The 24,412-nt window shown below is 37.5% G+C and overlaps 1 protein-coding gene across 1 annotated transcript in view; it reads right to left on the reverse strand.

Annotated features, from left to right (window-relative positions):
* PIK3R4 (phosphoinositide-3-kinase regulatory subunit 4) overlaps window positions 1-24,412 on the reverse strand; it is a 73,569-nt gene that overhangs the window by 24,455 nt on the left and 24,702 nt on the right. Inside the window, exons 9-14 of the mRNA XM_082655409.1 lie at window positions 17,791-17,936; window positions 15,639-15,842; window positions 8,738-8,939; window positions 6,803-6,990; window positions 5,815-6,025; window positions 3,341-3,506 (exon numbers count right to left, since the gene is read on the reverse strand). Coding sequence (XP_082511535.1) covers window positions 3,341-3,506; window positions 5,815-6,025; window positions 6,803-6,990; window positions 8,738-8,939; window positions 15,639-15,842; window positions 17,791-17,936 — 1,117 coding nt within the window. The remainder of the gene's footprint in view (window positions 1-3,340; window positions 3,507-5,814; window positions 6,026-6,802; window positions 6,991-8,737; window positions 8,940-15,638; window positions 15,843-17,790; window positions 17,937-24,412) is intronic.

The raw sequence follows: 24,412 nt of genomic DNA on the forward strand, positions 1-24,412 counted from the left end.
AAAAAATGTATTTCCACAACAATCACTTATTTATCCATTTTCACCCCCTACTGTTGAACTTTTGGTCTGCTTCCAGTTTTTTACAATTAAAAAGAAAGCCAATCTGAACAGCCTTAAAACTAAATCTCTGAGTTTATTCTTAGTATCTCCTTAGGATATGTACATCATAAAGGCTTGTAATATATAATGTCCAAAAGTCCTCCAGGGATTATGGATGTATGAACTATACTTCACCAAGGGCACTGTGTGAGAACACCCAAATGCTTTACTAGGCTTTCATGCCACTTGGTTTTTTTACTGCATTTGAGAGCTGTTTATAAGCCCCTTTCTTAAACCCTCTCTTCTGTTGCAGTATGACATAACTTAAATGGCTTCTTCTCCCTTCTTTTCTGACTACTCGCTTCCTGTCCCCAAAATTCAATTTTGTAAAATTCAGGCCTCAAGCCGCCTCAGGTCTTTATAGCCCTTTAGTTCAGCGTAGTGATAGCACTCAAAAATTTCAGCTTCCAACACCATCTATGACTCTAAAATATGTAATCTTAACACTGATAACTTTTTGCACATGCTTCATATTGTTTCAACTCTTCATTGGGACAAAACTCCACTTAGATGTTTTACCATCAAATTCAGCAAGTATCAAATACATCAATCTTCCCTAAAACTGAGAAGCTAAATGAGCCAAAAATGGGGTTGCACAAAAAGTGTATATGGAAAAGACAGTTTAGAATACTACAAAGGATTAAATTGAAAAATATCTATGTAAAAGTGTAGAAAAACAGCAATTTTTCAAGAATTAGTCCACAGGGGACAAACTAAAAGTTTAAGTCAAATAAGAAAGAGGAAAATGGCAGAGCCAAGATCCAGATGGCCTAAATCACGAATCCAAATTCAATGAGAAAGTAAGAATTGGAAACTGGGTGGTCAGCCAACATAATGCATAAGGGAAAAGCCTCAGTAGTCAGAATGTACTAGTAGATTTCCTAAGAAAATATAATATCACTTCTGCTGCTCTTTCCCAGCCACCAGCTGCTCCCCACATGGTTCTAGCAATAATAATGGCCTCCTTCTCCCTCATCAGTTCACAAAGTCATGTGATGAAGGCAACACTTTCTATTCCCTTCCCCTCCTCCCCTCCCTGGACCTAGAATGAAGCACCTCCAAGCCAAGGCCTACTGCAGTCCACAAACAAGAGAGCAGGTATTACAGCAAAGCAAGAGAGCAGCTGTGGCCAGAGGGAACCCAATCTCCTAATCATCATACAAACTTCCCAAAGACTACAGTTACTGTCAGCTAAATTGCCGCATTTTCTGGTATACCACTGCCTAAAATATGACACTGGGATACAGAAGGCATGGCTCTGCGATGAAGATCATTTGGAATTAACAAGAGAGGTTTTTGCAAAGTTAAGTTTACTCCAGTCAATTAAACTCACCCTCCTAATAAAAGCAATAATGAATGCAACTAACGATGATAGTAACAAAGAACCATTTGGAAAATAATATTCAGAAGAGGTTTTTAAAATATTAATCAAAATGCTAATAATGGTGGGGGAAAATCAAAAGAATGGTTGTAGGCAGGGAAGAGGCAGGGATTTCATGCAAAGGAACATGAGGGTTCGTCCTGGTTACATCTGTATCTTGAGTGTGGTTTAAGCTGCACAGGTGTGTGTATTTGCTGGAACTCATGGAACGTTTAAGATCTGTGTACTTCACAGAGTATGAATTTTATACCAAAAAAGAAAAGGAAAAATATAAACAAATATTAACAATATGCATGCTGAAGTTTTTAGGGGAAGTCTCCTCATGTCTACAACTCACTTTGAAACACATTTTTAAAAGACGAATTGATAAGAGGATGGATAATTATATGACATAGCAAATATAGTAAAATTATTAATTATTTAGAATCTAGCAGCAAGCATATGCTTGTTCACTGCAAAACTCAACTTTACTTGAGGTTTGAAAATTTCATAATAAAATATGGACAAAAAATTGCTACATGGAGCCAGGATTCTTTTACTGGTTTTCGATTTATGTTCTTACCAATGCAATGCCAAGACAGAATGAACATGAAAAAGAATTAAGCATGTTGTAAAAATATAGAGCTCTTTTTAAAAAATAAACAGAACAAAATCATATCAGGTTGATAAGGAGTAAACTTTTGAATTATTTTAGTTTATCAAAGATATTTTGTTGTTTGACCATTTTGTAGTTAACTCTGGTCAATGAACTGATAAGGAGAAAAGCACCAAAGGTTCCCCACATCTTTTCATGTACATAAGATTCAATTTTGATTTCTAGTAGCTTTCTTTTCAGACCCAGACCAAACTAGGCACAGAACAAATATGAATATCAAGTAGGGAGATAACTATAAAGTTGTACAAACCTAAAATAATTCTTATAATCCCACTTATCATAATCACATCATGCATATTTGAAGAGTCTTAAAGATTTCAATAATTACTTCTCTCTTGACTACTCCAGTGGGTCATGTTACAATATGTGTTGTCCTTACACAGCTGGACACTCCATCATTTTCTGACTCTTCCCATATGCTCATACTCCCTCTAACCCATTCAGCAAATCTTGATGGCTCCACCATCAAAACATACCCAGAATCTGATCATTTCCCACTACTTCCCCCTCTCGCTCCATTACAGAAAAAGCCTCCTAATACTTCTGCCCTGCACCTCTTCAGTCTATTCTCAACACAAGAGCCAGAGTAATTCTGTGGAAGTTTAATTCAGATCATGTCTCTCCACCGCTCAGGACTGTCCAAAGGTTCCCATCTCACTCAAAGTCAAAGTCCAAGTCCTTCACAATAGCCTGCAAGGCCCTGTATAATTCAGGCCCTCTGACCCTCTTTCCCACTCACACAGACCTTTCTGCTCTTCCTCAAACATGCCAAACATCTTTCTGCCTCAGAACCTCTGAAGCCCCTGTGTCTGCTGCCTAGAATGCTCTTCCCCAAGACATCCACATGGCATTTTATCTCACCTTTGTCAGGTCTCTCCTTAAATGACATCTTCTCCATGAGGCAGCAGATGAGTTCTTTAAACTCTACTCTACCCAACCTACTGCATTCTCTCTCTCTTTTTTTGCCAAATTTTTCTCCATAATGTATTTTACCATCTAATACACTATATGTTTTACTTATTTACACTGTTTATTGTCTGTCACCTCCCACTAGAAGGAAAGCTCCACAGAACATGTATTTGTGTCCATTTATCATTACTGTATCGCTGGTACCTAAAATAGCACCTGTCACGGAATGAGCACTCAATAAATACTTGCTGACTGAATGGATGGATGATTGGACTCTCCACCTATGCATAGGTTACCTGGTGGTGGTGGTCTTCCCCTCCATCTTCTGACTGTTCCAGATTTTCACTGTGCCATCATTTGAACATGTGGCAAAAAGTGAATGTTCGTCAGAGACTCTAATGCGGTTCACAGCAGATTTGTGTTCATGAAGATGTGCAACTAGTAGCCCCTTAGGCCGCCACCCTAAGGAAAAGCAAAGGAGTGTGTCTTAAGTTGCAGTTTATAAACACAATCTTTCCTTCACCCCCAGCTACAAGCACTAACAGCCAACAGGAGAACAATCATAAGAACTAAACAAAGGGTCCCAACAGCTAGCCAATTCAGAGTGCCCTACTGGACTATGACAGATACTATCGCCTATGGAGAAAGACACCCATGTTCACATAGCCTTAGAAAGACTGCACTGGGCCCTTTTCCAGTGTCTGAGAAGGCACAATAGTCACCTGCTACCCGGAAAAACCCTGACTACTTGTTTAATAGCAAGAGGTAATGACTACCCTGACCTAGAGAAATCAGGCACTAGGGAGGCAGCCCAGTCCTGAAAGCCTCAAACACCCACCACACCCTCATGTGTGACCTTGGGGTACTTATTTAAACTCTGTGAGCTTCAATTTACTCAAACGTAAAATGAGGGGGAAATTACTTAACCCAAAGGATGACTGTATTGGTAAATGAGATATAAAGAGTCTAACACTGTCCCAGGGCCACAGTAAACACCCAAATGTTGATTTATTTCTTCCCTACCTGCAATCATTTATTCTGTGATATCAACAGGTTGGTATAAACAGTACTATAAATTATAGCCTCAGAATGCCCAAGGATTTTCTAGTACTTTCTTTATGACATCTATACACTTCTGTTTATGTATATTCTTTTTGTGTATAATTAATTTCCTCTAATAAATTATAAATTCCCTGAGGCCAGAGAACTGACTATGTCTTATTCATTCTGAATCATTCACAATAACTAGCATAGGTCTTTGCATATAACAATCTTCAATGTTTGATAAATAAACTTTTATATTAGGCATAACATTTAATAATATTTAATATTAATCAATTTTAAAATAAAACAAAACAGAAAGCTATGCTGAAGATTATACTGTATTGGGAGCAGCACTGTGCCTAATTAAGTAATAATAAAGTCATTTTAAAATCAACTTATTTCTTTTACTAAGAAACAAAAATGAAACCAAGACCATTGCCAAACCTGGCATACTCAATGATAGAAAAATGTTTCCCCTTGGATCTCTAGCTCAAATGTGTGGAAAGAACAGCTGAATGCGATTTCTAAGGAGGATATGCTGAATTTGAGAATAATCAAAAACACTTTGCCATGAAGTCTAGATAATCTAGCAGCCTAGGTTGAACATTTCCCCCTAGAGAAAATCAATTTCACACAACCACTCAAGTGTGGAAAGAAAAAATCAGAAGCCCAACAGTCACTGCACATTTCCTGAACCACAAAATCTGACACCTTTTCTGGGATTACTGAATAAAATGTATAGCTCCACTTTAAAATGCCACTTATAAAGACAGATTCTATCATAAAATAGTGTGTGGTCAACTTTTTTTGTTTTTAAAGCAGGGCTGGTAAATCATATTGAACTATATTACAGAAACAACTTAAACATTCCAGGATATTTATTTTTATAAAAAAAATTTATGTGACTAAAGATGCCACTTACCACTTAATAATATTTCTAAAATCTTTAAACCATTGCTCTCCACCAGAATTTCCCCTGAGTTCACAATGGAAGCCCGTGGGGATTCACATGACTTTTCACTCTCTACACATAAGCACACTATACATTTCTTCTCAGTTTTCAAGCTACATTTTTATTATTAAAATCTATACAGAAACTCATTAAAAATGTTTTTAAAAATCTGCCAATCCAATATCAAAGACTAGCTCTACCATATAACACTAGGCATGTCTGTTAACACAGTGAGATACAATTTTCATCTGAAATATCTCTAAGTTTCTTCTAAATCTTCTCAGAATACAGAAGTGCTTTCCCCAAAATCTTAATGTTGATGATTGCTGAGTGATGGTTATAGGTGACTTTGTTTTCTTTCTAAAGCACCCATTATTTTCTAAATGTTTTTACCTTTTTGTTTAAATAAAATTAATATTAAACCCTTCAGAAATATAAAGCCAGAATTTACTCTAAGAAGCCTGACACTCAATGAGAAAGTGGCATGACACTAAGCAGGTAGGTAAAACCTAGTACTCTAAATGGGGAACATGGACCACAGACAGGACAAAACAGTAGGTTACTGGCCTAAAAGGCACTGCCACAGCTAAGAAGATCCAAATTTCACAAATAATGACTTGGGATTTCTCACTTATTGGTTCTTCGTGTGGGCTTTCAAAGTGACAGTTTTGTTCCCACTTCCTTTGCCTTGTAACTGATTATCAGTTTCTTCCATCAGATTCCAGGCTCTGGCACCTGGGCTGGAATACAACTACCTATCAATGGCACATTTACCAGGTGGTGGCGGTTTACTCTCCCACTCAGCATTTTCCATCATCTGCTTAGCTATCCTCTCGGCATTACACTGCTCCCGTTTCTGTTGTATGAGTTGCTGAAGCTCAGTTTTACACGTTGTGATCCGAATCTGGTAGGTGGACGGTAAAATTGTACTACTTAAAACCTGTATTGTTGGTTTTCTATTTTGGACGTTTGTCACTTCTGGAACCTGCAAAACAAAAAGAATATACATATTTGTGTCACAAGCAAAGTGTATTTGATGATAAAAATGCACCCATGTTCTCTCTATTCATTACACCAGCCTTCTGTCCTTATTAATGTACCAATTTTTAAATCCATTTAAATACAAGGACATTTTTTTCAATGAAAGTCTAGTTTAAATGCAGTTTAACCACAAGTTCCAGGACTCTATATTTTAAAAAAATTATCAGTGTAGCAATAATGTTAAACAAAAATCCTCATTAATTTAACTGAAGAGAATTTTAATTTATCAGTTGGTTCAATTCATATTTTTCAATTAAAATATAATTGGCTAGGGAAGAGTTACCTCAAATTACAAACTTACTTCAAATATATCAAAATCATGATGACATTTCTCACACAGAGCAAACTTGGGCCTTTTCTTCCCAGAAGTATTTTTGCTATTTTACAGATATAATTATGTTATATTAGAAGAAGAATAAGAAGATTTTAAAGGTTCACTGCAGCCTAATTAGAATAACAGTTTATAATGACATCTTCAACCCACAGCTTCAGACCACTTTATTGGTGAGTACTCTAAAACGAGACCTTTTTGGTGCTTTCAATACTAGACCTCCCCTTAGCTATAAAGTTAAAGATAAACCTCTCTTAGAAAGAAACAGATCCTTCCTAAAGGAGAAGTCACTGTATTGATTTTTCCAGTACAGTACACAGCCTTTAAACATCCAAAACAGTAGAATGGGATCCAAAGACAAAAGGTGCTCTACTGCCTGGATGATGATACCTGTGGAGAAGTCGACAAAGGGGCACAAATGCCAGCAGAGGACTCGGAACGAGGCGGCTTCCCAGCCTGAATCACCTCCTGGTCACTCCCTTTAGGTAGGGCCTGTGGGATGCTTGGTGGTTCCAGTGACCCAAACATGCTTTTCCACTCTTCATTTACATTTGAGTCTTGTTTTACATGTTTTCTAGCTATGAAAAAAGATTCAGAATAATCTACAACAAATATGTGCTTTTATTGCTCTTTGTGGGGGGAGGGGGACAGCAATGGACTTCATGTGCTATTTGTTCTTTATGACGGCCAATTTATTTATATTTACATATAAATAAACTTGTTAGCTCTCATTTCATCTCTGGGGCAGATGGACAGATGCACTCTTTCAACAGTGTTAATAATTAGACCTAATTGCTTCCTAGTTTCCCAAGGCTAGCTCAATTTCAACTAACCACTTTATCTGAAGAACCAACAACAAAAACAACTTTTTCAAATGTCACTGACCACACTGCTAAATATGACCTCTCTATATCCAGTATCAGTTACATGGGGGGAAAAAAAGAATAAAAAGTCAATTGCAATACAGTCACCTCCTGACTACAGATAGATGAGAAACGCTTTTTTCAAAAACTCTGATTATAAAAAGTACACTAAGTAACAAAGTTTTGGCATTCCAATATGTAGCATGAATTGCTCCCATAACTTTGTAAACCTCATAAACTATAAAGTTGAATGATATATTACTATATTATTTTGCAAAAATTAAATAATACATACTGTTTCACAACTTGCTTTTTCTCCTAATTAATTAATACAGCTGAACATTTAACCATTCTCCTATTAATGGACATTTCAATTATTTCCTTTTTCACTGAGAACATTCTTATACATATTTCTTCACGTCTGTCAGCGTTTCTATGAGAAATTTCCAATGGTGAGTCAAATAGTAAAAAAAAAAAAGAATATGTTCAATTTATAATCTCACCAACAGTGAGTGAAAATGCCCATTTCCCTGCCCCCTTGCTAACACAGGCATCATCAGTCTTTGCTAATCACATAGGCAGAGAATGGCATCTCATTTCTATTTGCATTCATTTAATTGTTGACCTTTCAAACATGTGTATTTCTATTCTTCTATCACTTGTATGTTCAAATCCTTCCCTATTTTTCTTTCGGATGCTTGCAGTTTTTCTTATTAACCTGTATGAATACTTTACATTTTATGGCTGCAAACCATTAATAATTAAGTTGCAAATACTTTATTCCAAGTTCAGCAGTTAGAAGTTTTTTTAAATGTAATTGGTCAGCTGCCCTCAAAATCTGATACTGGAATAGAGGGATCTTAAAATAGAGGGATCCATGTGCTTGGAAGTGAGTGTATCTCCAAAAAGGGTTAAAGGAAGAATGCGTGAGATCTTAAAACCCTCACACAGAGTCAATGGCACTGTCACAAAAGCCGACAGTTTTAAATCTCAAGACTTCAAATGGTGAAGGTGTCTCTAGTCTCTCCTTTGCAAGACTATTTTTCAATTCACTGGGCGTTACCTACTAGCGACAAGCTAGGAAACTTTACCTCATTTCATATAGACTATTGGCCTTGGGTTGGTGTTTAAAGGACTAAAAAACAGAATTTCACCTTCAATCATATACTTCCACAGAAGCAAGAGGAGGGCTTTGGAGTCAGGCTTTGGTTTGAATTCTGACTCTGACACATACAGACCTGTGAATTTGGAAGGTTATTTAATTTCTTAACTGTTAGTCCACTTCTCCACTTTTCCTCCCCCAAATCTTCCTACTATGTAATGGAGTCACTCACTCACTATATTTGAAAGTTCTATATCTGGGAAATGTGACTTTTTAGTTTTACTACTAATCAGCTAAAACTAGCCTTATGAAATAACTAATAATAACAAGCTAAACATACACACACATAAATGTACTAACCTCGCTTGTCATCTGGTTCCTGTTTGGTTTTAACAAGATCAACTTGTCTCCCAGTTATGCCTAAGGCTGCCAGGTCAATTACACCTTTCTGACTACTATCATGGAGATGGCTCTGGTCCACTATATTGGCCTTTGCTTTGTTAGATTTCATCATGAAGTCTTTCAGTGCCAAGAGTTTGTCTTCCTCTTCCTCCGTCATTCCCTAAAACCAAATGAAACCATATGTCCTAGGGGTTTTTTTTTGCAAGTAATATCAGGCCTCAAAATGACTAACAGCTGAAGGGTCAAACCACTCAGTTTAAACTTTCAGAGTCAATGTAAAATGAAGCAAGCAAAGGCAAGAGAAACAGAAATTTATCAATAAAGAACAACATCTCATAACTCTGATCTCCCAGACACTCTCCCTCTATTGTGGCATCTTCTACCTTGTATCATGATTTATATCTTAACATTCTTTCTAAAAGGCGACATTCAAATATAATTCATCTTTGAAATCTCCAAAGAACTTAATACAGTGCCTGGTAACTAGCAGATCTTTAATATATAACTTTGAATAAAGAAACATTTAGTATCTAAACAAAAATTCTGGAAATATAATATGAAGCAAAAGAAAGCGTATGTACTTCAACTTGGTCCCTAGATGTGTTGAGAATACGCAGTGTGACACTGTTGTGAACGCACTCTGATATATAAAGCATTCTGCACACCTCAGGGACTGACAGGCAAATGTAAGAAACACACCCACCAGCATTCCAGGGTAACAGAATGACTGGAGTCAGGTTACCTCGGTTCAAGTTCCAGCCCCATTACTTACAATCTGTATGACCCTGGGCAAGCTACCCACTTTCTCTGGACCTCTATTTATCTATAAAATGAGGATAATTACTAGCACCCATCTCATACGGTTATTATCAAATTTTAATAAGTTAATCCACCCAAGACACTTCAAATTGTCTGACAGCTAAAGAATACTAATTTAAATAACAAATTCAATGTGCAACTTAAATATTCTGGTACATGGACAGTTCTGCATTTTCTTAACTTTCCAACCATCCACAGACTCCTCTAGAATGTTTTTATTATGCAAACGAAAAAAAATAAAATGACAATTCCCTAAGGCCTCGATATAAAATCCCTCTAAAACTGGAGTTTAAGATAATAGTCACAATCTGCTGGCACAAGAGGACATAAACTCTAGAAAGTCAGAAAGCTAAGAAATTCCTTGTTTCTTAAAATAACATTAAAGTAGTGATACAATAATTATAAGGGATCCTTGACTGAGTATTTTCCAATATTAACCTGAAATTCATTTACTTACACTTCTCCTAAAATTTGCCTAGACAATCTTACAGCTGTGGTAAGAGTTCTACTCTTTTTTTTTAGTCTATGTTTCAGCTCACAAGGAGGCTCTGCTTTAGTCCACACGAGGGAAGGCCATCATAAGGCCATAATGAAGGCTGAAGCGGAGAGATACCCCAACCGTGGAGGAGCTCTGAACATATTTTGCAGAGCAAAAGCAGCCAGACACAAAAGTCACATATCGTACGGTCCCATTTACATGAAATATCCAAAACAGGCAAATTCATAGAAACACAAAGTAGATTTACTGGTTGCCAGGGGGAGAAGCAAACGCAGAAATGACAACTAACCGGAATGGGGTTTCTTTTTAGGCTGATGAAAATGCTCTGGAATTAGACAGTGGTGATGGTTTCACAACTTTGTGAATACACTAAAAACCAGTGAATTGTACACTTTCAAAGAGTGAATTTTATCGTGTGTGAATTATATCTCTATAAAAAATGTTAGAAGTGCACCATCAAAAAAAGAAAAAACCCTGACAAGTACAATTACAAGAAAGGAAAACTGAAGGACAAGTCATTCATGAGTCTAAATAAAAAAAATTAAAAAAAAATAAGTATCAGCAAACGAAATCGACTGCAAAAAAACATTTTGCATAATATTTATATTACTTTATATTATTGAGTTTATTATTTTTATGTATTTTACAATAAAAGTGTATTTAAATATAAATATAATATGCTTAAGTTGTGATTAGTCAAAAAATCTAGGTATAAAACGTTGATATGACATAGGAAAATCAGTATAGTTAACCACATTAACAATATAAAAAAAAACATGCAATGATCTCAATAAAGACATTTGATAAAATTTAACATTCTTCCACAATAATCCTCTTAGCAAGCCAGAAATAGAAGAGAATTTCCTTAATCTAATAAAAAGACTGTACCAAAAAAACTATTAACAAACATCACACTAAATAGTATAATGTTGAGAATTTTCCCACTGAGATGAGAAATAAGACAAGAATGCCCACTATCACAAATTCCATTTACACTACACTGAAGATCCTCCTCATTTAAATAAGGCAAGGAAAACAAAAGGATTCACATAGGGGAAAAATGAGTAATATTGTTACTACTATTCACACATGGTAGGACTGTGAATGTACAAACTCAAAGGAAGCACATAAGCAAGTTATTAGAATTGCTAAGTCAGACAAGGTTGCTGGATACAAGATCAGTGAACAAATTTTTTCTATATACCAGCTGCAAAAACAATTTTTTAATATACCAATTATAATAGCATTAAAAGTCAAATACCCAAAATATTTATAATTAAAGATGCATAAAGCTCTACAAAGTAAACCATAAAACATTATTGTGATATATTAAAGATCTAATTAAATGAAGACACGTACCATGTTCATGGACTGGAAGACTCACTGTCAAGATCTGATTCTCTCCTATAGGTTCCAATGCAATCTCAATCAACATACCAACAATTTTTTTTTATTGAAGTGACAAGATGAAATATTTGGACACATCATTTGGAAAATGTATATGGAAATGCAAAGGACAAAGGACAGCCAAGACAATCTTGAAAAAGCAAAACAAGCTGGGAGATTCTGCTCTAACCAAAGGTCAAGCCCAGCAAAGTGCAATGCTAATGTGAGTCCATTAACATGCCCTCAGACTTCTGCTTCCGGCCATGATGTATAACAGGGACAAGATTTACCCTCCCATTTTAAACAACTTTAAAACCAGAGAAAAAAATATGAAACACTTTCAGACACTAGAAAACAGGAAGCACATGGCTGTGATTCCCCAAGTTAAAGGTGAGTCCTATGACTGTCCCAGCTTACTCTGTGAAGAGTTTCCAGGCCATGGAACTCAAATAGGATTCAATAAAGCCACGTTCAAGAGACAAATCAGAGTTCCAGGAAGCCAAAAGACTAAATGTGTGGGGCAGAGACCTGGAGAAGGGGGACGTGGCACAGAGCAAGAGCTATGGTCAGGGCTCCTCCAGCCTTCCACTGAGTGCTGAACTACATGTGTGTGAACAGGATCACCTGGGACCAGAGAAAGGCAACCAGAAAGCAGTAAGCCAAACAATCCCAGAGCTCACACAGGGCTGGAGATCACTCATGTTCCTACCAGCCAGAGATGAGAGACCTCACCAGACAGAGCATCATGTCCTCACAAGTCCTTAGCAGTCAAGCTAAATTGGCCACTGACCCAAGGTTGCTCTGGATCTGCCCTAACAAAGCTCAATAACAAGGCTTAACAGGATCAAACCAATTCCAAGTAACTTTAACTGTAGAACAAATCTAACACTATACAGCCATCCACAGGATCCCTGTGGATAACAAAATACACAGATGCTCAAGTCCCTTATACAAAATGGCAGCGTAGTATTTGCATGGAACCTACACACATCCTCCTATATACTTTAAATCATCTCTAGATAATTTACAATACCTAAAACAATGTAAATGCTATGTAAACAGTTGTAAATACAACTATGTAAATAGCTACCAGCATGAGGCAAATTCAAGTTTTGCTTTTTGGAACTTTCTGGAGTTTTTTTTTTTTTTTTCATATTTTCGATCCACAGTTGGTTGAATTCATGGATGTGGAACACATGGATATAGAAGGCCAACTGTATAAAGGGATTCAGCACCCAACAGCATAAAAGTCACAATCAACAGAGAATGCAAAATGGATGGCCAGGAGTCAGAGGTTAGAGGAAAACTTACATTTTATTATACATTTTATTATACTTACATTTTATTATATATCTTCTTATATACCTTTTCAATTTTACACCTTGTATCTATACTACCCAGTCAAAAAAATTTTTAATTAAAAATATTTAAAAGTTTAAAATGTCAAGTATTTGTCATTTTTTAAAGTAAAGAGTGAAATCATTTTGTACTCTGTATTAGTGTCTGATTTAATAAATAAGAAAAAAAACCAGGGAGCTCTCATAGATGAGATCAATCTAAAACAGCCCTGCCATTTGTCATCTCCAGATGGTAAGACCTATTGAAAATCTGGAGTATAGGCAGATTCCAACTCCCACATGTTCCAAAAGTGTTCTTTAAGTCTATTATCTGGTGCTCTGAACATACCACAGAAACAATGCTAGGCTACTCTGGAAAGGCCTATTTTACTCACACTGTATCTCAAGTGTCCTCAAGTGGTCCTACACTAAAGAGCACTGCAGAAGCCCAAGTAAAAAAAAATTCTGCAGGAGGTTTCAGAATTCCCACTTGCGGAGGCTAAAAACATGTCTCTTCCCTCTGTATCCCTGACTTTAGGAAAAGGATTCAATTCCTACTTCCAAAGCGCCCCCTGGCTCCAAGCCTCTTCTAGTAATCCCAAGAAACTCGGTAGTGCAGGGACCAAAAAGAAGGAAAGGCAGAGAAAGGGCTCGCAAAGGATTGGAAGAGGTGAGCCGCCCAAGGACTTCTTCCTAAGTCCACATAAAACTCAAGCAAGCCTTCCAGCTTTAGCTCCCTGTCCTCTGTTTATTCTGAGAGGCAAGATGGCACAGTGGGGGACATGTGGAGTAAAGACAGGTTCAGGTTCCAATGTTAGCTTTGAAACTTACTGAACTGTGTGCACACAGGAAGTTAATTAACTAGGCTTGCTGAGCCTCAGTGTTCTTATCTAATAAAATGGTGCTAACTATTGTTCAAGCTTATTTCAAGGACAGTCACACAATATAGAAGGTATAGACTCACTGTATGTCCTCAAACAATGGAAGCCAGTGTTGCGCTGTTACTTCTGAGGACCTCAGATACTCTGGCCTGCTGTTCCTTCCACCAGCAGCAACTACACCTTAATAAAGAGTATTCCTGCCCCTGAGGAGTCTCCTAAGATTATTATTCACAGAAACAACATAAAACAGGGAATTCCATATTCCCCTTTTCCACTCATACAAATGAGAGATGAATGAATACATCAAGCACTGACACGCAGAGGAATACAAGTCAGTGGGTTTAGTGATTTCATCATGGCACCAGTGATGGGGGCTGGCACCAAGGCAGCAGCAATGGTGGGAGGGTTTGAGAGAAGAGCAGTAGGAAGCAGGAAGTAGAAAGGCTATAGAAATTGTCCTGTCCCTCTCCCTCCTTTTACCCATGGCAATGGAAAACTGACACCTGCAGCAAGGTGAAAAGCAAGTATTAGGAACTGCAGTGGCTCCCTGAAGTAACTAATGACTTACAAAGAAGAGAAAACTTCAGTATAGAAGCTTTCAACTTAATATATAGGATTTGCAGGAGAGAGAATAATACAAAGAATCGCACCACCCAAGCTCAAAGAAACATCTAAATTGGAGTGGTTTTTACTGCATGCTGAAATCTTGTTAAGGATTACTTACTCAGGAGAAACAACTGAAAAATGTGATTCAATACCCAATTTTCCATAAACTGGAAAATACATCTAATGTACAAGCCAATGTCAAAAGAAAACTCAAAGAAAAAGCTCTCTGGCAATTCAAGTCACATCAAAGGGAAGTGCTCTGAAATACAGGAAATAGAACCACTGGCCTAGAAGGGACATTCAGAGGCAGCTCTAGTTTCCAGATAAACTTAGACCTAAAAGAACCAAGACGGTTATTGACCAGCCTCCCACAGAAGCCTATTCCAACATTCAATCACCCAAACCAATGTCTGGGCATCAAACAGCACTGTACATTCAGTGACAAGTACAATACATGAAAGGATTTACAGCCCAAAGCTGACCAATTCTCTCTCTGCGATGGAAGTATTTTCTCATCTTCTTTTCTCTTAGACAAGACAATGACTGATACTCATTCTCTTAAGCAAGACGTCCTGCAGACTTAAGGACAGTCAGGTGTCCCTCAGTATTCACTTTAAGTCTCAAAGAACATTTATTCAGAAACCATAGCCTTTATTTCTAACCAGTTTCACTCCTACCTTGTCTTCTCCAGGATCCACACATCCCTCCTAAAACAGGATGCTGAATCTAGATGTAATATTTCTAAAGAGGACTTACTAATGCCAAGCATAATAAAAAGATTATTTCCTAATTCTAACGAGATTTGTTAAAAGGATCCAAATTCACAGACTTTTAAGATACAGCAGTAAACTGCTGGTTTATTCAATCTAAGACGCATTACAAACCCCAGTTATTTTAGCTGTTTGCACATAGTGAAGACTCTCTAAATTCGAATTGAAATAAACCAGGATTTTTCTGCATTGCATCTGTGTTTTGTAATGTTCCTTTTAACTGAATTTCATTATATTTTTGATGAAATATGAAATGCAATCAAGAATATTACTTAAATCTAAGGTTATACCTACTCTTTCCCTCATTTACATAGCCAGTAATCACAAAAAAACTTACTAGGTCTCTCATGATTCCTTTATTTAGCTCAATCCAATGCCTTATCATCATTATAATATGTCTTAGATACCAAAGCAAATGCATATTTGCCAGATTTATTTACTCATTTGTTATGATACAACTTAATCAAAATATTTTTAAATATTTTTAAGAGTGACATGTATACCTCAATGTTTTTATAAATTTTGCATTTAAATGTTAAGATTTCAGAAAGATGATACAACCTGTGAGAGCAATTTCTTCAGAAGCTGTGCTATGGCAGGGTCCTCAGGTGGAGGGCAGTCAGGAAGAGACCCATTTCGTTTCTTCTGACGCATGTGAAGATGTCTGAACAAGCTAGTAATATCTTTAGACCTCAAAGCATAATCAAATATAGAACGACTTACTGGCTCTTTTAAAACACTGAGTAGAACAAGTTTTCTTTCAATCTATATTAGAAAAATAAAAAGAATCAGCCAAAGATACAACATAGAGTACATCTGTTTTCAAACTCAATAAATACATAACCTGTGTAAAGTTAACATAGATATTCATTTTCTAAGAAAATGGGAGATATCAATATCTGCAATTTTTGCTTAGAAGAAAAAAGAATACCAGTGACCTTTAGAGAGCTAGGGTATTTCTTCATTCATTGTTAGCATCTGAGTAGACATCTGTGTCTATCATACTTGAATACTACTAATAAATACTCAGACTAGAAAAGTTTAGATCCCAAGTTTTCTAGATCCCAAAATGTCAGATGACTTCCCAGATCTAAAAAGTACCTGCAGTTCACAGGTCAAGTAGCCAAAAGTACTGATCCAGAGAAGATGCTCAACAGCCACAGGGCCACCCTTCAGTCATCAGGTTTTCCCAATAGCTTCAACCACTTCTAAAAAACATTACTCTCTCCACAGAGTTCATAAAATCCCTCCTTTTTTAATCCCCAAGAATATTCTCCTTGCCAATGCACTTACAATAAAAAGGATGAGCATTACTAAACAGTAACGAAGAGGACTTTCTTTAGATATATTTAACTACCTGGTAAGTTGGCCAGTAGAAACCAGCATAAAAAGGTATCTTTTGTCTAATCCAAACTGCAGAAAGGTAAAAATTATGAAGCATATAATCAGTCTCTCAACTCCTGAGCCTGGCCTTTCAAAATATAAAACAATGATAAAGCAAAAAGTAATAATAATAATAATTTCTGAGAAAACAAAGAGAATGGTGATTTCTAACAAACCACTTATATATCAGATTTATTTTAGTAAGCCACAACTAAAAGTTATTACAAACACATGCAATTTTCAATCCCCGAAACACTTTCTCTTTCTTTCATTATGAGTTTAAGAGCCAAACTTCTAAATACAATATGTAGTCAAAGTAGTAGGAATCTCTAGACCTGATTTCCAAGGAAGCCTTAATAAACTTCAAAAAGTGGGGACATATTTTCTAGCAATATTATCCATCTTTCACGGATATATAAATTTTTCTTGGGATAAAAATTTTAAAATCTACAAACTCTATGAAATAGAGAATGATGATTTCACAAATTGGATTAATCTATTATGAAAAGTAAGGATTGAAGGCAGTCAAAGCCACTTGTTTGCAGAGGATATCCATGGCCATTTTCTCCAACCACAGGGAAGGCACACTGGGCCTTATACAAGTAAGAGAAAGCTAGAGAGGAATGGGAATTTGCAAAAGCAAAATTAGAGTTTTAGTAAAAAAAATAGGACATTTTAGGATGTTTTGACAGCCAGAATCATCTCTCAACAGTCCATTCAATTTAAATATCTATTTTGATAGTTGGCTGTCCAGCAAAATGAAGGGTATAAACACTGACAAACTGGTAAATAACTGCCTTGTACAAACCAAAGACCCAAAGTTTATCATCAAGTGCTACACTGCTTGGTAAGCGGGGGGAGGGAGGGAGCAAGAGGGGTGGGGTAGTCATTAGATTTAAAAAAAAAAAAAAAAAACAGAACCAGTTAGTGCTCCAAAAACAAACTTCTGAAAAATCCTTTTTCAAATTTATTATAAATGTGGAGTTGGACTGAAATCAGTTGTACTTTTATGACAAAAGCAGGTCCATTAATATACGTTTCTGCTATATTTCACTTAATACCAGATGCTTTACAACACTGCACAAAAGGAAAAAGGATGAACTACCGAGTGCTGCGTTACATACAACATGATGTACACGTAAGTCTCTTGAACTTCTCTCACCTTCCAAAGTGTTTGTTCCATTAACATTAACTAACTTGAAAGGAATGTGAAAATGCTGTAGCCCAATTTAAATCTTTAAAATTTTAAATAAAAATAGGACTCTCTAAACCTTTCTTTAAAGGGGCACAGTTTGGAGGGAAGATTGATTCTAAGTTGGAACATGCATACCTGTATTATTGGTTGAGTAATATATGGGTCAAGGTAAGGCATCAGTTTGCAGTAGACATCAGCTGTGCTTATTTGGTGAGCTACCACTGTGATAAATCCCACAGCACCATAGCGTATCCACAGATTGGGATGACACAGAAAGGGGGCTAAGAGGGAAAAAAAGGTATGGATTAAACGATGTTCATAAACAGTCTCACACTATCAAGATAAACAAATTTTCACCTTATAACACAACTGATAAAGAGATTATACCAAATGTTACTATCAGGTTTCCTTCATATACTCAATTATCCTGGGACTTAAACTGAACCAAGTGAACATACTGCTATTATAATATTTCCTACCATAAATATCAGCAATACCATAGAAGAGTAAAAATAGCTACCTCTTTTCTTAGGATTTAAATTGTTATATTTTTAGTCAGGGCTGAAGATCAGTGGGCATATATACTCATTTACAAGACCAGGTTAAAAACTATTGGAGAGAGACATAAAAAGTCCCAACAGCCCAACAGCATATAGCAAACTATTACTCCCCCACCCAATACCTCCACAAAGTCCAAGGACATACCATTTACAACATAAAGGACAAAGAAACTGAGTTGTTTCTCCTCCAAGCCACAGCTTAAATTAAGGGAATGATTTCGCCTGACTGACATTCTTTTTAATGCAAAGATTTGATGACATCAAATACAGTACTCATAAATTCATTCACAAGGCGTTATGAATGGAAACTAAAAGCCACAAAACATATGATGCTCATTCTTAAAGAGTTTAAGATATAAGAAAATTAAATGAATATCTTTTCACAGCTTTTATTTTAACTATCTTCTGTACTACACCTAAAGTCAACGATTCAACTAACGGAAGTAAGATTCAGAATAAAATTCAAACATCCAAACTAACCTGATTTAGAATAAAATTCAAATTTCTAAAAGCAAAAAAAAAGTACTTGTTCTGAGGATGTAAAAGCATCGGCATTTAGAGTATACAAATTTCAAAAGAAATTCAGGCTAACAGAGAAATAAGAATATTATCACAGTGATGTCAACATCATGGTGGAGTGAGATGCTCCCTTTGTGTCTCCCCTTTAATATACAACCAGTAAAACATCCACAACTCAACAAAGGTGCCTCTGCCCAACACACCAGATGCAGGAGAATTCCACTTATCTGTACATCTAGAGGTGGGTGGACTGGAACAGAGGAGGTAGAACCAGGAGAACAGTACAGGTGGTGACTGTAGTCCTGGACCTCTGACCATGGCAGCTAAGCCTGCAGCCCCAGAGAACATGGTAGCAGCAGGGGAGGTGTACACATGACTCTGCCCTTCCCCCACAGCAGCAATCACAGGTAACTGGGCAGGAACAGCAGTGGGGCCTGAGACCCCATCCCTCCAGCCACAGAGGCACCCACAACTCTGGCCCCCCACACCTCCACCCACAGCAGCAAAGCCCTCGAACCTTACAATTCCAGACACAGCAGAGATGCCCATGCAATCCCAGCTCCACCCCATCCTCCCCCTCACCCTGTGACAGTGGAGCCTGAGACTCAGAGGATCCTGGACATGGCAGGAGAGCTCACTATCCTGGTGCCCCAGGCAATGACGCCAGCAACACTGGCAGCAGCAAAGCACCAACAACACCAGAGGCACAAGAAGCAATAATGAGGTCACAGGGCGACACCTCTAACAGAGGCAGTGGAGGGTGGAAACTGTAGACTCTCAAATATAACCAGAGGCAGCTCAGGTAAAAGAAATTAAAAACCTGTGCTGTCGGGCCACTTACTGGAAAACAAAGAGAAAGACCTCTAACTTCCAACCGTTGAGTCATTACAATCAAGTAGAAAGGTTTTTACTACTTCAAAGACACAGGAAGAGGAATAACTCATCAAGCACCATGAAGAACCACAGTAACACTGTACCACAAAAAGGAAATGAAAATTCTCCAGAAACTAAAGTCAAAGAATACTGAGATCTGACAGAGAATTCCAAATAGCTGTCGTGAAGAAACTCAACGAGCTACAAGAAAACTCACAGAGACAGTTCAATGAGCTCAGGAATAAAACTAATGAACAGAAGGTACACTTTACCAAAGAGACTAAAACTCAAAAAAAGAACCAAACAGAAATCTGAAGCTGAAGAACTCAATAAACGAGTTGGAGAATGCAATTAGAAAGCACTGGAAATAGAGCAGACCATATGGAAGAGAGAATTAGGGAGCTCAAAGATAGACAACTAGAAATCTAAAAGTAGAAGAAGAAAGAGAAATAAGATATTTAAAAACTGAGGAAATTCTACAAGATCTATCAGACTCCTTTAGGAAGGACAACATTAGGCTAATAGGTATCCCAGGAGAAGAGAAGGAGAAGGAAACAAAGAGTTTATTTAAAGAAATAATAGCTGAGAACTTCCCAAGTCTGGGGAAGGAACCAGATATACAAGTCCATGAAGCTAAGAGAATACCTAATTACCTCAATGCAAAAAGACCTTCTCCGGGCTTCCCTGGTGGCACAGTGGTTGAGAGTCCACCTGCTGATGCAGGGGACACGGGTTCGTGCCCCGGTCCAGGAAGATCCCACATGCCGCGGAGCAGCTGCGCCCGTGAGCTATGGCTGCTGAGTCTGCGCGTCCGGAGCCTGTTGCCCCGCAACAGGAGAGGCCACAACAGTGAGAGGCCCGAGTACCGCAAAAAAAAAAAAAAAAGACCTTCTCCAAGACATATTATACTAAAATTGTCAAAAATCAATGACAAAGAAAGAATTCTAAAGGTAACCTACAAAGGAACCCCACTCAGGCTACCAGCAGATTTCTCAGCAGAAACTCTACAGGCAGGAAGGAATGGAATAACATTCTCAAAACACTGAAAGATAAAAACTGTGACCCAAGAACACTCTAGCCAGCAAAGTTATCACTCACATATGAAGGAGAAATAAAGAGTTTCCCAGACAAACAAAAGCTGAGGGAGTTCATCAACACTAGACCTGCCATCTACCAGAAACAAAAAGGCAGAAGTAAATAGAACTTTGAGTAAGGTGATAAATAGACAGACTCAGAAAATAGCAACTCTTTATAAGAACAGGTTTTTAAACACTTTATTATAGCATAATAAAGGAGGTTAAAGGGGGGAGGAAAGAAGAAAAACTAACTATAGCTACTTCAATTTGGTAACAAACTCACAACATAAAAGGGATCGTTTAAGACAACAAAATGACAAAGAGGGAAGCGGAAAAGGACAGAACCCACAGAGGTAAATGAAGATGCCATCAGTAGAAAAAGGATTATTTTACCTATGCGATGTTTTATACAAACCTCATGGTAACCACAAACGTAAATCTAGAGCACAGACAGGAAATATTAAAAAAATGAGGGGGCTTCCCTGGTGGCGCAGTGGTTGAGAGTCTGCCTGCCGATGCAGGCGACACGGGTTCGTGTCCCAGTCTGGGAAGATCCCACATGCCGCAGAGCAGCTAGGCCCGTGAGCCATGGCCGCTGAGCCTGCGCGTCCGGAGCCTGTGCTCCGCAACGGGAGAGGCCACAACAGTGAGAGGCCCGCGTACCGCCAAAAAAAAAAAAAAATTAGGAAACTGAGAAAAATATCACAGAAAACCACCAAACCAAAATGGCAAACAGAAACACAAGGAAAAAGAAACAATGAAGATATAGAGCAACCAGAAAACAAAAGATTAAATGGCAGTACTAAGTCCTCATCTATCAATAATCACCCTAAATTTAAATTGGTTGACTTCACCAATCAAAAGACACAGAGTGGCCAGATGGATTAAAAACAAGACCCAGCTATATGCTGCCTCCAGGAGACTCACCTCAGCTCTGCAGACAGACACAGGATCAAAGTGAAGGGATGGAAGATGACACTCCAAATTACAGCCTAAAGAGAGGGAATGTAGCCAAACTCATATCAAGTAAAATAGACTTCAAGCCAAAAAAAGGTAACAAAAGACAAAGATGGACAGTATATAACGATAAACAGGACGATTCATCGAAAAGACATAACAGTGATTAATACACATATATACACCTAACATAGGAGCACCAAAGTATACAAAACAATTATTAACAGACCTAAAGGGAGAAACTGACAGCAACACAGTAACAGAAAGGGCTTTAACACCCCACTTACATCAACAGGTAAATCATCATCCAGACAGAAATAAACCCACACATGTGGACAACAAAAGAGCACAGAACATACAATGGAGAAAGGACAGTCTCTTAAATGGTGTTGGGAAAACTGGACAACTACATGCAAAAAAGTGAAACTAGACCACTATCTCTCACCATACACAAAAATTAACTCAAAATGAATTAAAGACCTGAAAGCACACAACCACTAAAAGAAAACATAAGCAGCATGCTCTCTGACATCAGTCTTAGCAAAAATCTTTCTAGCTATGTCTCCTCGGGCAAGAGAAACAAAAGCAAAAATAAATAAATGGGACTACACCAAACTAAAAAGCTTCTGCACAGCAAAAGGAACCATCAACAAAACAAACAGACAACCTACTGAGTGGGAGAAGATATATGCAAGTCATATATCTGATAAGGGGTTAATGTCCAATATATATAAAGAACTCATACAACTCAACAACAAAAAAACAAACCTAAACAAAAAGTGGGCAGAGGAGCTGAACAAACATCTTTCCAAAGAAGACATACAGTTGGCTGGCAGACATATGAAAAGATGTTCACCATCACGAATTATAAGGGAAATGCAAATCAAAACTACAATGAGCCATCACCTCTCATCCGTCAGAATGGCTATTATCAAAAAGATGAGAAATAGTAAGTGTTGGAAAGGATGTGTAGAAAAGGAAACCTCATATACTGTGGGAATGTAAACTGGTGCAGCCACTGTGGAAAACAGAGTGGAAATTTCTCGACATTTAGAACTACCATAAGATCCAGCTATTTTGGGGTATTTATCCAAAGAATAAGAAAATACAAATTCAAAAAGATATATGCACCCCTATGTTCACCATAGCTTTATTTACAATAGCCAAGATATAGGAGCAACCTAAGTGCCCATCAATGGATGAAGATGTGGTATAAATATGCAATGGAGTATTACTCAGCCATTAAAAAAAGGTGAAATCTTGCCATTTGCAACAACGTGGATGGACCCTGAGTGTATTATGCTAAGTTAAATGTCAGACTGAGAAAGAAAAATACCATGATTTCACTCATATGTGGAATATAAAAAACAAACAAACAAAAAAAGTAAAATAAATGAACTAAACCAAACCAAAGCAAGCATATAGATACAGAGGACAGAGTAATAGTTACCAGATGGGGAGGGGCAGGGAGGAGGGCAAAATGGGTAAAGGGGATCAACTGAATGATGATGGACAGAAACTAAATTTTTGGTGGTAAGCACACTGTAGTGTGTACAGAAGTAGAAATATAATGTTGCACACATGAAACTTAAATGATATAAACCAATGTTACCTCAATAAAAAGTAAATTTAAAAAATAAGAAATGATTAAAAAAATACTATTTCATGCTAATATTACATATAAATAGGAGAAGAGAAGAAAATTGTTCAAGATATCTGTCTCCAAAGTTCTCCCATTTCCAATTCTTCTAACTACACATGGAGGTGGTTTTGATTATTTTATAAACACCCTGCAGCCTCTGAGATGGCCAACAAGGGAGGGCTGGTAGTTTCCCTCTCACAACAGAGAAAATGAGGACTGGAAAAACCATTGAAAAACCTCCAAAAAAGAAATAAACTCAAGATGACCTGGCGGAGTTAGGCACTAGATGAGGCTGAATTAGTGGTCCCAATTCTTTGTGTTATCTCTGTTATACAGTCACTCTTGCCTGGTGCTCACGGTGTACAAAGGGTACTTCTCCTGTCCCTCCCTCTTGTCTCAGACACAGTACCTGCTCTAGCCAATGGAATGTCAACAGATGTAACACAAACAGAGGCTTGAAATGTATAGCAGAGCTAGGCTTCTGCCATCACCCAGAACATAACCTGGGTGGTTGCTGCCCCTCCAACCTGGGCCCCAGAATGAGACAGATAAACCACAATCACCACAGGCGTCTGGGAGATGCAAGGCCTAAAGCAGAGCCACCCACTGAGCTCACAGATGCATGCTGAGAACTTGACCGAAGGATTTACTGGGATTTTGTGGTTGATTGTTGTACAGCATTATTATATCAGTCAGTAGCTAACTGATACAAAGAACCTGCAAGACTCCAAATACAAGAAACCAGAATCGAGGATTTCCTATAAAACATCCAATACATTTCCAATTATCTGGGGACAAGCAGATGGAAAGGTGAGTTTTCACAATGTCTAAGTGGGAAGAGTGTAGTTTTTAATCATGATTATCACCACCACCACAATTCCCTTTAAGAATCACTACAACAGGCTAACCACGCATAAAGACAGAACAGAGAGATGCATACAGTTTATCACTTGTTTTAAGTAAGTAGGTGTTTCTAAGTTATTAAAAACTTTCTTCTTTTAAATAGTTCAAAATGCCAACAAATGACTATTTGCTTGATTTTTCTCAGCAAGGGTTTTTTTCCTCCCCACAGCTAGTACCAAATTCAGTTCCAGTTCTAAGAGAGCATCACACCCAAGAAGTTGTACCAC

The sequence above is a fragment of the Grampus griseus genome (assembly GCF_964374135.1).
Source record: "Grampus griseus genome assembly, chromosome: 5".
Classification (NCBI taxonomy): domain Eukaryota; kingdom Metazoa; phylum Chordata; class Mammalia; order Artiodactyla; family Delphinidae; genus Grampus; species Grampus griseus.